The 15,801-nt window shown below is 46.1% G+C and overlaps 1 protein-coding gene across 3 annotated transcripts in view; it reads left to right on the forward strand.

The window, feature by feature from the left end:
- SOX5 (SRY-box transcription factor 5) overlaps positions 1-15,801 on the forward strand; it is a 444,166-nt gene that overhangs the window by 366,665 nt on the left and 61,700 nt on the right. For all 3 annotated transcript variants that reach the window (XM_056846727.1, XM_056846729.1, XM_056846728.1), the window contains exon 10: positions 12,152-12,329. In XM_056846727.1, the coding sequence (XP_056702705.1) occupies positions 12,152-12,329 (178 nt within the window). The remainder of the gene's footprint in view (positions 1-12,151; positions 12,330-15,801) is intronic.

Genomic DNA, 15,801 nt, shown 5'->3' on the forward strand with positions numbered 1-15,801 from the left:
TGGGAGGGGGGCGATGCCGTGGAGGGGAATGATCTAATTCCGCCATCCTGTCATGTGAACATCCCTGCTTAATTTAATACAATTATTTCATCAGGGAGGATAATATCAGCCGCATAATTCATTTGCACAACATATTTCACAACTGCCTTTACTTCTTATTATCGCTGCTAATAATTTTCCTGGCTGTTGATGGGATAAGAGAAAGAGAGCTAAGGAAGGAAAGTGAAAACTCCTAGGGAAGATCTTGAATTTCTCTTCCTTGCTGCATCAAACCACCAAATCCCTGTCTGGGTTTTGCTTCTCACTCCTGTGAACTGAACCCTAATTGTTCAATCCATCATGAACACATGAAGCTGCCTTATACTGAATCAGACCCTTGGTCCATCAAAGTTAGTATTGTCTTCTCAGACTGATAGCAGCTCTCCAGAGTCTCAGGCAGAGGTCTTTCACATCACCTACTTGCCTAATCCCTTTAACTGGAGATGCCGGGGATTGAACCTGGGACCTTCTGCTTGCCAAGCAGATGCTCTACCACTGGGCCACAGCATCTCCCCAGCTCCGGTTTGAAAATACCTGGAGATTTGGGGGGTCGAGCCTGAGGAGGGCAGGGTTTGGAGAGGGGAGGGACTTCAGTGCCATAGAGTCTGATTGCCAAAGCAGGCATTTCCTCCAAGTGAACTGATCTCTATTGGCTGGAGATTAGTTGTAATAGCAGGAGATCTCCCACTAGTGCCCTGCTGCTGGCCAGATTTGAAGCTGGGGTGGATTTGCCCCAAATGCTGGTAGGCCTAGGGTTGCCAGTTGGCTTGGAATGGCGGGCAATTGCCCACCGATCCATTGGCCAGCTCACAGCAAGGATCACGTGTGCGCAACCGCAAACAATGCAATCCCATCACTTCTGGTAATGCTGCAGCGCAAAGGGGTGATTTACCACTCAAATGGGGGTTTGAGTGGTAAATAGTCCCGTTGCATTGCGGCGCTTCCGGAAGTAAACTGGAAGTGACGGGATCGTGTTGTTTACAGCCGCATGCATGCGATCCCCACCCCAAAAATCTCCCGCCGGAGGACGGGGGGGACCTGGCAACCCCTAGATAGGCCGCTTGCTGGCAGCTACTCACACCACAGTCAAAGTTTGGCTTGTTTATTAGAAAGTTAATTAATTAATTTTTGGAAGTGAATGAATGATTTTTTTTAAAAAAAAAATGTATATGCAGTATCCATTAATCTACAGATCCAACAATGAAAAAGAGAACTGGAAATGTTGATCACAAATATTAAGAAATATCAATGAAGAAATGAGGTAGAGAATATTTGCTTTTCCCTAAAGTGCGCTCTGTGAGTGTGTGTGTGTGTGTGTGTGTGTGTGTACCACTGCAGCCTCCAGGGGCAGCAGTAGAGAAGCTTCATTTGTCTATTCCAGTTGCCAGTGGATGTCTATTATTGGTATATTTACTGGTCAGACGGTTTTTGGGATAAGCGAGTGACTGAGCAGATATGCCAGTGACTGGCGCTATTGTTCGGCGCACGACAATGGCACAATTGTCTGTGGGCCCAGATGCGCCAGCAAATGCACCGGATTGTGCATTGATGGTGAAATGAAGATCTCTATGAAAGAGGAAATCCGGGAGGGGGAACGAACGGTCCTGGACTTTTGTTTCCGAAGCAGGGGGATGCGTTCTTTTTTTTAATTTTTCCAAAAGCGCACCGCCCTCTGTGGCTTCTTCTATCGCTCTGGGCTTGGCTGTGGTTTCTTTCCATCAAGGTCATTGAAATAAGCTGCAGTATGCAATGGGACGGTGTTCCCGGAGGTCACAAAAAGCCTCTTTGGTAGAACAGACACTGCTGAGCTCATGCCAGGCCATTCCAAGAGGGCTGCCAGCCAGAGAATTCACTGCAAAGTCTGAGTCTTTGCAATCCCCTGCTTGAGTTGTAGATAGGGCTGCCGGGTCCCTCTTCACCACTGGTGGGAGGTTTCTGGGGCGGAGCCTGAGGAGGGCGGGGTTTGGGAAAGGGAGGGACTTCAATGCCATAGAGGCCAATTGCCAAAGCTGCCATTTTCTCCAGGGGAACTGATCTGATACATTGTTTCTACAGGAGACACCTGTAGATATGTCTGACTTAGGGTTGCCAACCTCCAGGTGGTTGGAGATAATAAGCAGCACCACGGCTCACTTGATAATATAAAAAGAATAATATTAGTACAATTTTGAAGATTAATTTTGAAATAAGTTTGTATTTAAATGCAGAAAAGCAATATCATACACTTTTGTAATGAACAGAAAATAACAACTCAATCTTTCTAGCTTTTTGTAAATGCGTGATTGGTTTCAGCTGATTAGGTCAGAACACGTGTAAAAATGAGGAAGTTGAATCTTTGTGTTACCAGCCTCCAGAGAGCAGTTTGATACCCGTGTGGGTCGCTGGTCAAAATATTGGTGAGTCAGATCTTATCCTTGTCCCTTGTTATAGAATATTATGTTGAACTCCTTGCATAAATGCTGTTTTCCTGATAATAATATTTTTTGCAGAGGTCTTTGTACCCGATTACAACGTAGAAATTTCTACACCTAAGGGAATCGCTTTTGAAATATACAACTGATGAAGCAAACCTGCGAAACGTACACAAACTCCGGATGTGGCGTTTTGTTTTTCAAATATTCTTTGGATCTTCCATGGCTGACTTCTACGTTTTGGGACTTATTCCATGTTGAAAAGACTTTTGCGCATATCTTGTTGGTGAAAATAACCTATTTATGTTTGGACTCTGCTCAATGGTCTTTGATTGAGTTGTTATTTTCTGTTCATTACAAAAGTGTATGATATTGCTTTTCTGCATTTAAATACAAACTTATTTCAAAATTAATCTTCAAAATTGTACTAATATTATTCTTTTTATATTATCAAGTGAGCCGTGGTGCTGCTTATTATCTCCAACTAACGTTATTCAGCATAAGTATCAATTATTCAGTTTAACCTCCAGGTGGTGGCAGGAGACCTGCTATTACAACCGATCTCCAGCCGATCGAGATCAGTTCCCCGGGAAAAAATGGCCGCTTTGGCAATTGGACTCTATGGCATTGAAGTCCCTCCCCAAACCCCGCCCTCCTCAGGCTCTGCCCCCAAAATCTCCCTCTGGTGTGGAAGAGGGACCTGGCAGCCTTAGTCTGACTCCATGCAGGTCCATGTGGAAAGCAAAGAAAGAAACAATGGCTACTGAGAAAGAAGGAGGACGGGTCAGAGGGCAGCTCCCAGGTTCAGACAAGGAGAGGAACATCCCATTCAAGAGATAACACATACACACTTAGAGTAAATTAGCTCCCCGGCCCCCAATGTCCAGGCATGCTGAGTCACTCTCACTCCAACACTGCAGACAGAAGTGGTAGAGTCTAGCCTGTTCCTTCAGGACTTTTAATTCCTGCCTAATTCTGCAACATAAACCTATCTGCCTATGCATTTGAATCCCCTTCTTCCTCCAAGGTACCATATATGTTTCCCTCCCCCCCCCCCATTTTATTCTCACAACAACATTATGAGGCTCATAGATTTCTCCTTTCATGATGCATTATATTAAAATTAAGGAAATAATGTGTGTGTGTGTTCAGTGCCGTCAAGTCACTTCCGACTTATGGCGACCCTATGAATCAATGTCCTCCAAAATGTCCTATCTTTAACAGCCTTGCTCAGGTCTTGCAAATCGAGGGCCATGGCTCCCTTTATAGAGTCAATCCATCTCTTGTTGTGAAATGCCTAATTGTCTCACAGAGTCCAATAAAGACAATTAGGAGGAGGTTACAATCAGTTCTTTATTTAGCTAAACAACAGAGCTGGGGTGAAATAGCCCACAATCAAGATGCAGGGTACTCACCAAAGAGACGAAGGAAAGTCAGTGTCATTTATGCCTTCGCATGGGGCAGGCCCATGTCTGCTGACAAGCAGATTGATACACAAAAGCACCAATGCACATTAAGTGTCCACCCCACTCCAACCAGCACAACCTATAGATATTGGCTGAAGGCGTCACTTAGTCAGTGCCTGATCTTGTGAGCTTGGTAAGCAGAGACCACATTCCTGAAGATGAACGTAACCCAGAGCTCTCTGCTGGTGCGAGGCGGTGCCAGACACAGAGCCCATGATTTGTTGGTTCATGGCTCCCGGATGCCAACTTCCCAAAGCTTCCATGTGTGCGCGTATGAATACACAGTATTCCAAACCAGCTCCTATACTTTAGGCCTAGCTTTCCCATAAGAGCAATTATGCAAACTGAACACAAAACCATACATTTAAATAATAATGATCATAGGCACTACAGTTGGGTCTTCCTCTTTTCCTGTTGCCCTGCACTTTTCCTAGTACGATTGTCTTTTCCAGTGACTCTTGTCTTCGCATAATATGACCAAAATAAATAGCCTATATTTAGCTTCTTGGGTCAGTTCATTCATGAGGAAGGCCGCACTGAAAAAGAATGACTGTCTCAATCAGCAATCTTTATGGCAAAGTGGGCATTTCGACCTAGAACCTAATCCAGCACTCTGACCACTACACTATAGTACTGTACATTGCAGTAACCCTTGAAAACTGATATTCTGTGTTGAAGGAGTTTGCACTGAGATTATTAGGGTTGCCAACCTCCAGGTACAAGCTGGAGATCTCCTGCTATTACAACTGATCTCTAGCCGATAGAGATCAGTTTACCTGGAGAAAATGGCCGCCTTGACAATTGGACTCTATGGCCTTCAAGTCCCTCCCCAAACCCCGCCCTCCTCAGGCTCTGCCCCCAAAACTTCCCGCTGGTGGCAAAGAGGACATCCTTAGAGATTATTCATGTGGGCAACATTAAAATCACAATTAGGTCTCTTAGCTCTACGAAATCTGCCCTAGCAAAGACCAATGTTTGCTTAAGTAGACTTGTTGGTAATCTTTCTGCTTAATGTCCAAATTATTATTATTATTTTTGCATGTGTAGAAAGGGGGTACTTTTTGTTAGCCAAATATGCCATTTTTTCAATGAAAACAGTTTGTAACCTTTTTTTCCATGATTACATTTTGTTTTTTAATCACATCTGTGTTTATATTATTTTGAAGGGAAAAAATCCCGGTCTTAACATCTCCTGCTCTCAAAGCATTTATCTTGAAGGCTGCGAGAGAAATAAATGTTTGACTTAGCTGAAGACTCTTTGTTTTGTTGCTTGGGTTCGGTTTAGATTGGCCTGATCTTATCATGGATCTATCTTAGAATAGTTCTCAAGGCCGCTGTAGACCAAAGCATTGTTAACACAGAAAGCCAGAGTCAAGCTTCTCCATGCTAAACTAAAAAAAGAAGAAACGATCCTTACAATGGAGGAACAGGCTCACATACTACCACTCCAGCTCGGTTTTAACCCTAGTTTGGTTATGTGGGACTAACATACCTTAAGGACCACCTCCTCCAGGAGGAACCTACCCCCTTACTCTGGTTATCCCCAGAAGCCCTGCTTTGGTTGCCTCCGCCATCTGAAGTTAGACAGGTGGCAACCTAGAAAAGGGTCTCTGTCGTGGGACCAAAACTTTGAAGAAGAGAAGTTGGTTTTTATATGCCAATTTTCTGTACCTTTTAAAGAGAATCTGACCAGTTTACAATCTCCTTCCTCTCCCCACAACAGACACCCTGTGAGGTAAAGGTGGGGCTGAGAGTTCAGAAAGAACTGTGACTAGCCCAAGGTCACCCCGCAGGCGTCATGTATAGGAGTGGGGAAAACAACCCGATTCACCAGATTAGAGTCCACTGCTCCTAACCACTACACCACGCTGGCTCTCTTCCATCTCCAGAGAGATTCATTTGTCTCCCTGTATCAGTGTCTTTCACCATAAGCTGAAGACTTTTTTTGTTTAGTTAACCCCAATAACAGTTAACGTTAACCCCAATAACGGTTACTGGCCCTCCTTCTAGTGCTGTTTGCTTATGCGTTTTTAATTGGATTTTATCATTTTAGCTGTATTTTAATTCTTTAAGTGTTTGGATGTTTTTTAAATGACTGCCGTCTTGCGGACCCTAATTGGGTGGAGACGTGGCATTGAAATGTTCTGGATAAATAACTAAAAATAAATGTGGAAGCCTGGGCCCATGAAAGCCAATGTGGTGTGGTGGTTAGAATATCAGACTTGGATCTGGGAGACCAGGGTTGAAATCTCTGCTCTGCCATGGAAGCTGAGTTTGCAGAAATCTCTCTGTTAGCCTTGTGTTCCCAGTATTCACTTTTAATATCAGTATTGGGAGTAGGGCTCCCAAGATATCCCCCCCAGTTGGGGCCCTGTTGCCTGCCACTTGGCAATTCAAAAAACTTCTGGGAAAAACCCAGAATTGACCGACGTAGCTCTAGGAATCGCTGGAAACTCTGTACAGCCTCCCACCATGTCCCCGCCTTCATCCTACCGCCGATTGCCTGGCAACCCTAATTGGGAGCCATAGCAGGATATTAGCAGGGTTGCCAGGTCCCTCTTCACCACCAGCAGGAGGTTTTTGGGGCGGAGCCTCAGGAGGGCAGGGTTTGGGGAGGGACTTCAGTGTCATAGAGTCCAATTTCCAAAGCGGCCATCTTCTCCAGGGGAACTGATCTCTATCGGTTGAAGATCATTTGTCATAGCAGGAGATCTCCAGCTAGTACCTGGAGGTTGGCAACCCTAGATATTAGATACACGGCGTCGATTTTTGGTGGGCTTTCACACCGTTCACCTCTTCTGACTGTGGTCTTTGAGAAGGCTCTAGGAATTGGAAAAGACAAATGGTTATATAAGTGGAGCAATATTTCATCGCCATGGCTTGTTTGCTTACAGTTATCAGATGACGGCCAAGCGTGCGTGACCAGCCATTAATTTACCGTTAGCTTTAAACACACAATGGCAGTGAATAAAGAAAGAGCAAGTTGAAGTAGTGTTTATCAGATCCGGAACACTTGGTTTCACATTCCTCTAAGACAGGCTATTTTGATCTAAAAAGTAATTGTACGTAATAACTAGAGAAATTTTTAACCAAAAAAAAAAAAGGTCGCTGCCCTCCCAGGTTTCTTTTCAGGTCAGACCATCTCCTAAGCGCGCATGAACAAAGGAAATGTTGTTCAACCAAGGGCAACAGAGCTTCAAAAACTGCCAAAAGTGAACTGTATTTTATTTATTTACAAAAGTTTACCCTGCCTTCCTGCTCTCGTAGCTAACCAATTAAAGCGCACGCGATAAAATCTCATTTTAAAAGCCATTAAAACCAACCAACAAATACAGCACTGAAGCAATTTAAAACCAAAATTAAAATAAATACAAAAAGTTTTTTTTTTAAAGTTAAAACATCGGGGAGTGGGGAGGGATGACTGAAAGAATGCCAAACAAAGCAGAAGGAAGTCTTCACCCACTGGCAGAAGATGCCAAAAAGAAGGGGACAGGCGAACCTCCCTGGGGAGGGTTTGGGGGCCACAACCAAGAAGTCCCTCTTCTGGGTTGCCACCGGTGGGGTGGAATTGTTAGGGTGAGATGTAGTTGTGGAACTAGGGGATGGTAGTTAATGCAAACCAGTTCTGAGAGCCATTAAAGTCTACTGCATTGCTCTTAGAGAGTCAGCGTGGTGTGTTAAGAGTGGCGGTCTCTAATCTGGTTAACCAGGCTAGTTTGCTCTCCACATGAAGCCTGCTGGGTGACTTTGGGCCAGTTGCAGCTCTCTCAGAACTCTCTCGGCCCCACCTACCTCACAAGGTGCCTGTTGTGTGTGTGTGGGCGGAGGGAATATGATTGTAAGCCGCTTTGAGACTCCTTTTGGGAAAGCGGGGTATAAAAGCAGGGTATAAAAACCCTACTCTTCATCTAGAATTGGAGGCTAGAGGTTCAAAGGGCTCCTTTTTCTTGACCTTGGTTGTTAGGGAGCTTTGTAAGGGAGCTGAAGGATGCTTATTTTTTTTTCTTGATACTCTTCCCATTTAAAACCATGCCTATATCGTCGAAGGCTTTCACGGTCAGAGTTCATTGGTTCTTGTAGGTTATCCGGGCTGTGTAACCGTGGTCTTGGAATTTTCTTTCCTGACGTTTCGCCAGCAACTGTGGCACGTTAATCCTCTGAAGATGCCTGCCACAGTTGCTGGCGAAACGTCAGGAAAGAAAATTCCAAGACCACGGTTACACAGCCCGGATAACCTACAAGAACCATGCCTATATCGTCAAGATTGAAGGGCAAATCCCAGTTGATGTTGTATCTGGGCTGATGGGTTTCACTCAGGTGTACTGCCCATCAGTCAAATAAATATTAGGGCTACATTTGGATCTCATTGACTTTCATCCGGTGCTCGAACCACATATTTTCATTGGAGACCAATTACACTGCTCTGTAAGGTCTCCTTAAAGTCAAAGGGACTGCTCTCACAATCACTCTGGGAGAAGCCGTTTAAGGAATGCGGCTTTAATACTTTTTGTAGTACTATTACTGTTTCCCCTGGTTTATAATTAGTCTGCTAATGCACCAGCCGTGTCTCCGGAAGCTCGGTGATAATTTATTTAAAGATGACTTCTGTGGTCCAGCTTTTCCCTAGACTGCAATGTTTATTCAGTCATAATTTCTGATTTAACTATGACAGTTGTGTGTGTGTGTGAAGTGCCATCAAGTCGCAGCCGACTTATGGCGACCCCTTCGGGGGTTTTCATGGCAAGAGACTAACAGAGGTGGTTTGCCAGTGCCTTCCTCTGCACAGCAACCCTGGTATTCCTTGGTGGTCTCCCATCCAAATACTAACCAGGGCTGACACTGCTTAGCTTCTGAGATCTGACGAGATCAGGCTAGCCTGGGCCATCCAGGTCAGGGCAACTATGATAGTTACAAAAGATTTTTTTAAAGGAATCAAGTATATGCCGATAGAATAAAGGCGCCTGATTCCGAAGCTTGCTCTGATCGTTGTAAGGAAGATAATTGTAAGGAAGCAGAATAGTTCCTGTTTTGCCCAAGCGAGACGCTGCTTACTTGAGCAAGATTCTCAGGTTTAAACTTTACAGCTTCGTATATTTCAGAATGCTGGATGGGTGCAGGAGAGACATTTGCTGGCAGAAATGCCAGCGAATCATCCCATGCATTGAGTTGAAGTCATCTGTCGTAGCCCTGCCTTTGTAATCTGCATTTTGTAATCTGCAATCCGATCTACTGTCATAGCTCCAGAACCCAACTACCAAACTGAGAACCCAGCTGAGAACCAGCGTGGTGTAGCGGTTAAGAGCGGTGGTTTGGAGCGGTGGACTCTAACCTGGAGGACCGGGTTTGATTCCCCACTCTTCTACATGAGCGGCAGAGGCTAATCTGGTGAACCGGGTTGGTTTCCCCACTCCTACACATGAAGCCAGCTGGGTGACCTTATTTTTGTTTCTGTAGCTTGGCTCTATCTTCATTGCATATTTCAGATTTTTATTTCCCGATATAGGTAAAGGTACAAATCAGAGAATATGAAAGTTCAGTTAACTCAGAGATCTCGTTCCTTGCATTCGTAGTTAGAATCTTCTTGTGCTGCAGATGCCAATCAGATTTTGTTTTTGGGTTTTCGATTGTTGTTTTTGTTTGTTTGTTGTTTTTGTTTGTTTTGCCGAACATTGAGAAATATTGAAGTTGCTCAACTCTGGGGTTACCCAACTGGCTTAATGTGCCACTCTTCCTGATCCTCACTAGTCATGGTGTGTTGTGGTACAGTTGACCTGTAGGAGGGGCCCTGGCTCAGTTTGTAGAGCAACTGTTTGGCACGCAGAAGGTCCCAGGTTTAATCCCCGGCATCTCCAGTTAAAAGGACTAGGCAAGTAGGTGAGGTGAAAGACCCCTGCTTGAGGCCATGGAGAGGGGCCGTGGCTCAGTGGTAGAGCATCTGCTTGGCATGCAGAAGGCCCCAGGTTCAATCCCCGGCATCTCCAGTTAAAGGGACTAGGCAATTGGTGATATGAAAGACCTCTTCCTGAGACCCTGGAGAGCCGCTGCCTGTCTGAGTAGACAATACTGACATTGATGGACCAAGGGTCTGATTCAGTAGAGGGCAGCTTCATGTGTTCATGTGACCTGGATTATTAACTATTCTCTTACCCTAACACCAGACATTTGTGGCTAGATGTGTAAGCAGCTTGCTATTCTAGCCATGATGCGAAGCACATTTCTAGATCTCCTTCGCCAGGCTGTTGGGGAGGGATGGAGTGGGGTGGAGTTGGGGGGTTCGTGCATTGCATGCCCCGACCCTAACTGTAGCCCTTGTCCAAACGCTGTGTAATCTGTTAGGGGTTCGCTTGGGCCAGGGGTCCCCAACAGGGTGTCCGTGGGTGCATGGTGCCTGCCAGCACCTTTTCTGGTGCCCGCCAAATGTTTTTGGGAAGTGGGTGGGACCAGGTAGGGCTTTTGTCCAGCAAGGCTTCTGATTGACTATAGGAGATTTGATTTGCTGTGCAGAGTTTCTTTTTAAAAAAATGTTGCTTTGGCAGCAGCTGCCCCCACAGCACAAGGATCCGCACCGTGTTACTGAAGTTAAGCTGCGGCAATCATATTGTGGCCGGCTCCACCTCCTGTGGCAGCCATTTTGCGGCAGCCATTTTGTTACTGTGCCCACCATGCCATGTCAGAATTCTAAATGTGCCCTCAGGCTCAAAAAGGTTGGGGACCCCTAGCTTAGGCCAATTACTAGGGTTGCCAGGTGCCCGCCGGTGGCGGGCAAACCCCCGTTAATGTGCCCCTCTGCCCATCAACCAGCTGAGGGCCGGCGGGCATCGTGCATGCCGACGTGGCCCTTTCGGCTTACAACCGGAAGTGCCGCCTTGCGAGGAGCCTTAGACCACTCAATCTGCAATCGCATCTGCACACACGATCTGCAAAGAAACCTCCCGCAGAAGATGAGTGGGGACCTGGCAACCAATTACCCACCTTTTGTTTTCCTTCTAACTCTGCAACTTTCCTTCTTTCAAGCTCCCTTGACCAAAAGGTCTTGAGCACTAAAAGTGGAGCCTTTATTTCTTTTAACTAAAACAGGGTATATAGATGCTTGGCTACCGCCAATGTTGCTCTTGGGTCTCTATCCGCCAGCAAAACTTTTTGTTTTCCTATTCCTTTTTTTTAAGTGTTTGACTGCCCTCAGCATTCTGTGACCATGTGACAATAAGCGTACATCAGCATGTACCTGGCAATATGGTGGAAGTAGCCAAGGTTATATTCAGCATGGGACCAATGAGACCATTTTTCACAACACAACCTTTTGCGTTTAGGATTTCCATTTACCAAGGGAGTGCTGGTTTATCAAATCTGAAAATCCTTGGTTTTAAAAATATTACTAGCAGACAGGGTGGCCAATCTCCCAGAATTACAAGAGATCGCCATCCTACAGAGACCAGGAAAAAATGGCTGCTTTGGAGAGTGGACTCTCCACCCTAATATCCCCAGTCAGGGGTTGACAACCCTACTAGCAGCCAACCCCCTCCCCTGGTTGGTATTGTTCAACTTTCATCCGCGCGCACACTGACTGCATCTACCCAGCCACAAATCCATGTTCAAGCTGGATTTTTCAAAAACCCTGTCTTGTTTAAGCGATCATAGGCAAGATGGTTAGGGTTGCCAGGTCCCTCTTCGCCACTGGTGGGAGGTTTTTGGGGCGGCGCCTGAGAAGGGCAGGGTTTGGGGAGGGGAGGGACTTCAATGCCATAGAGTCAAATTGCCAAAGCAGCCATTTTCTCCAGGGGAACTGATCTCTATTGGCTGGAGATCAGTTGTAATAGCAGGAGATCTCCAGCTAGTGCCTGGAGGTTGGCAACCCTAACAGTCTGACAAGCAACCTTAAAGATGGCTGTGACCCAGACAGGATGCTTGAAGCGGTTAAGGCTTAACTTCAGAAATCTATCTTTTCTAAGTAAGCACAAACTTTTCAGAAGTAAAAAGAAAATTAACTGTGTTTCTGGCACTAACAAGTCACAGATGGCAGAACGCAGAGACACTCGAGGCTCGAGAACAAGTCTAGAAGGGTTTCTCTTGGCTATGAGGAAACAGCTGATTTCCCCCTCTGTAATTCTTTGAAACCTTCCCTTCCCCACCTGAACACATGGCGGCCTCACCTGACAAGGAAGGCCGGCTGCTGCTCCAAAGGTAGCCCCAGGCTCGACTCATCTCACCCGCTTTCTCCTCTTACACTCCTTTCAGGACGACGCGGCCCAGCCGCTGAACCTCTCGGCGAAACCCAAGACGTTGGACAGCAAGTCGCCCACGTCGCCGACCTCTCCGCACATGCCGGCGCTGAGAATAAACAGCGGGAGCAGCTCCCTGAAATCTTCCGTGCCGGCGACGTTAGCCAGCCCTTCGGCCCGAGTCAACACGATAGGTAAGCTCTCCATCCTGTCATTATTTCGGCCGAGTGGACAGGTCTGACACCCCCAAGATGGCCTGTCGGGGCCCGGCCTCCGCACGATACATCCCATCCTCTTCCTTGAACGGTTAGCCCGCATCACGCTTCATCCGCTTTCGAATAGCTGCACGCTCTCCTGTAATTTCCCAGATATGATCTTTCCTTTCGCCCACTTTCTGGTCTCTTTCCCGCGTTTAGAATCCGTGCGGTTTCCCATGCCCCCCCCCCTTCCTGTGAAATGTAGATTTTGAAAGACTGCACCTGTAATGAGTGATAATGTAATTGGATAAAAGCTGTGAGGATGGCTGGAGTTGTAAAGGTCACTCTTGTGAGGAGAATTAATGTGTTATACCATTAATAAACCATGGGAACTGCGGACCAAAAGATAACATACTTAAGTTATTGTTAATGACATAGACTTCGCTGCCGTATATCTTCATGCGACAGATGTAGAAAGGGACTTTTTGAGGTTACCGAATGGTATCGCTGTGCCTGTCGTCTTGGATAATGGAGCCTGGTTTTTTCCCCCTTCCCTTGGAGTAGGGGAACTCTTATTTCGGCTGGTTCGGCTGGCTGACTTACAGCCAGGGGCAGAGGAAGAGCCAAAAGGCAATCCTAAACAGAGTTCCGTCTTTCTAAGCCCATTGACTTCAGTGGAATTAGAAGGGTGTAACTCTGCTTTAGGGTTTTCGGCTCCAGTTTGGGAAATACCTGGAAATTTTGGGGTGGAGCCTGGTGAGGGTGGAGTATGGGCAGGCTCAGTAGGATATAATGCCGTAGAGTCCACCCTCCAAAGCACTGAACATACTCTTCTTTGAAAAACCACTGCCAAGACTAACAGATCCCCCTGAAGAAGGCCTTTTATGCAGGGACGTTTCCCCGCAGTCACCCCCGCCGACTGCTTTGGGGCTTCCTTTTGACTATGCCTGCCTTTTCCGCCCATCAGAGGTCGCCTCGCTCTCCCTGTGTGTTTTGCCCGCATTTTCCAGATTCTGGCTAAAACAGCATCTGGAAAACATGGGCAAAACGCGTGGGGAGCCCGAGGCCACCTCTGATGGCAAGAAAAGGCGTGCATAATCAACAGGAAGAAGAAGAAGAGTTGGTTTTTATATGCTGACTTTCTCTACCATTTAAAGGAGACTCAAACCGGCTTACAATCCCCTTCCCCTCCCCTCCCCTCCCCTCAACAGACACCCTGTGAGGTAGATGGGGCTGAGAGAGCTCTACCAGAGCTGTAACTTGCCCAAGGTCACCCAGCTGGCTTCGTGTGTAGGAGTGGGGAAACAAATCCAGTTCACCAGATTGGCATCCGCCGCTCATGTGGAGGAGTGGGGAATCAAACCCTGTTCTCCAGATCAGACTCCAGATCAAACCCGGTTCTCCAGATCAGACACCACTGCTCCAAACCACCGCTCTTAACCACTACACCATGCTCTTAACCACTACACCACGCTGGCCCTGAAGCAGTCGGCAGGGGTGACTGTGGGGAAACAATACCGGCCTACTTTGCAGGGCTGTTGTAAAGACTGCAATGAGATAATGTGTCAGAAACATTTGGACTGTTGAAACTGCTCTATAGATGATGAGGATTGTGATAAATCTTCCCAGTAAAATAAATTTCACCCCTCTCCCCGTGAAAGTGTGGATTGGCCCTCAGAATTTCTTGGCAAGTGTGAAGCATACACCTACTTTGCACCAAAAATAACTTAACCCATTGCCTCTCATCCTTTTAAATGCATCTTGGCAATCCCTATTGCTAAATGTGTTTTGTGTAATATAGTTCCCTTTTTCTGTCACTGATTTCCACCAACCCTAAGCAATAATAATAATAATAATAATAATTTACATTCAACTGGCATCTATATTAATCATTTCCCTGCACACTATCATCTTGGCAGCTCCCGAAAAACATAAGGATTGCTTGTTTTGTGTGTGTGTGCGCGCGTGCGGCTGTTTTTTCACTTCCCAGTGCCAAACGTTCTCAAAGTTAGCGATGCTTAGGGAAAAACAGCCCAAATAATCTGGAGGAGAGCAAGGCTTCTAGTTCTTAAGCAAACTCTTCTGGAAAGAGGGGATAATACAGTTTATAAGCACCATACCTATTTTAATCCAGGGCACCCTGCCTACAGCTGTTTGTCAGCTTTACAAATATCGTAGTTGATTCGCTGTGGATGGCAGCTTCTAGGTGTGTGAATTCATCCCCTGTCAAACATTTTCTGTCCCGCCTACCTGCTAAAAAACCTCCAAGGCATTTTACAATCCTCGGCCTAAACAGAACAATAAAATATCAAACAAAAGCAGTACAGAAGAAGAATTTAAAATCAGCAAACGCGTTAAAGCAGCAGAATGGAGAAAGCTGAAGCAACAGTCAGCCGTCAAAAGAACCTGGAGCTTGAATTAAGAGACGAGCAAATTTTGCAAACTGACTCGCTCAAGGTGAAGATCTAGATCTCAGGTTCACTGAGAAGGGAACCCCCCCAAACCTTTAGTTTTGAGAGAGTTTCTCTTTCCTCTTGCCTATTTTCGTCAGCTAAAATTAATGCTTTTCTCAACATTATTTTTGGCATATAACATAGAAATGGCAAAAGGACTTCCCAACAACCTCCGTGAAAATGAGGAGAGCCAAAAACCGGTGTCAGCAACAACCACATATGAAATCAACAGAAATTAAAGGGGTCATATCAACTCATCCTTAATATGAGTGACAATAAAGTGGACACAATACAAATATTTCTTGGGAGAGGCTTTTTTTTTTTAATGTGGTGACACCACAGAGAGGGCCCTGTCTCTGTTCACCATCTAGCTAATCTCTAACAGGGCCATCTGGAGCAGGGCCTCAAAAACAACTATTTCAAAAAAGGAAAGTTCCTATGAGAGTGATCCCATACAAAGCCATATCACTGCAAAGGTCTTGAGGAAAGGCTCTGTTTACCCTCCCTCCTTCTAAGATGATGTGCTCCCGTTGAGCCTTCTGCAGGCCTGACCTAGAGGTTGGCAACCTTGGATGTTATCCTTACATTACAGTCCCTTCATGCCAAGGGTTGACTTCAGTCCCTCAACCAGCCTTCACACTAAGAATGACAGATCCAGGTTGGGAAATACCTGGAGATTTTGGGGGCCGAGCCTGAGGAGGGCGGTGTTTGGAGCGGGGAGGGACTTCAATGCCATAGAGTCCAATGGCCAAAGTTCATAGAATCATAGAATGAGATGGAAGGAACTACCAGGGTCATCTAGTCCAACCCCCTGCACAATGCAGGAAATTCACAACTACCTCCCACACACACACCCAGTGACCCATACTCCATACCCAGAAGATGGCCAAGATGCCGCCCCTCTCATGAACTGCCTAAGGTCATAGAATCAGCACTGCTGACAGATGGCCATCTAGCTTCTGCTTAAAAACCTCCAGGGAAGGAGCGCTTACCACCTCCCGAGGAAGCCTGTTCCA

This window comes from Euleptes europaea, chromosome 3 (assembly GCF_029931775.1).
Source record: "Euleptes europaea isolate rEulEur1 chromosome 3, rEulEur1.hap1, whole genome shotgun sequence".
Classification (NCBI taxonomy): domain Eukaryota; kingdom Metazoa; phylum Chordata; class Lepidosauria; order Squamata; family Sphaerodactylidae; genus Euleptes; species Euleptes europaea.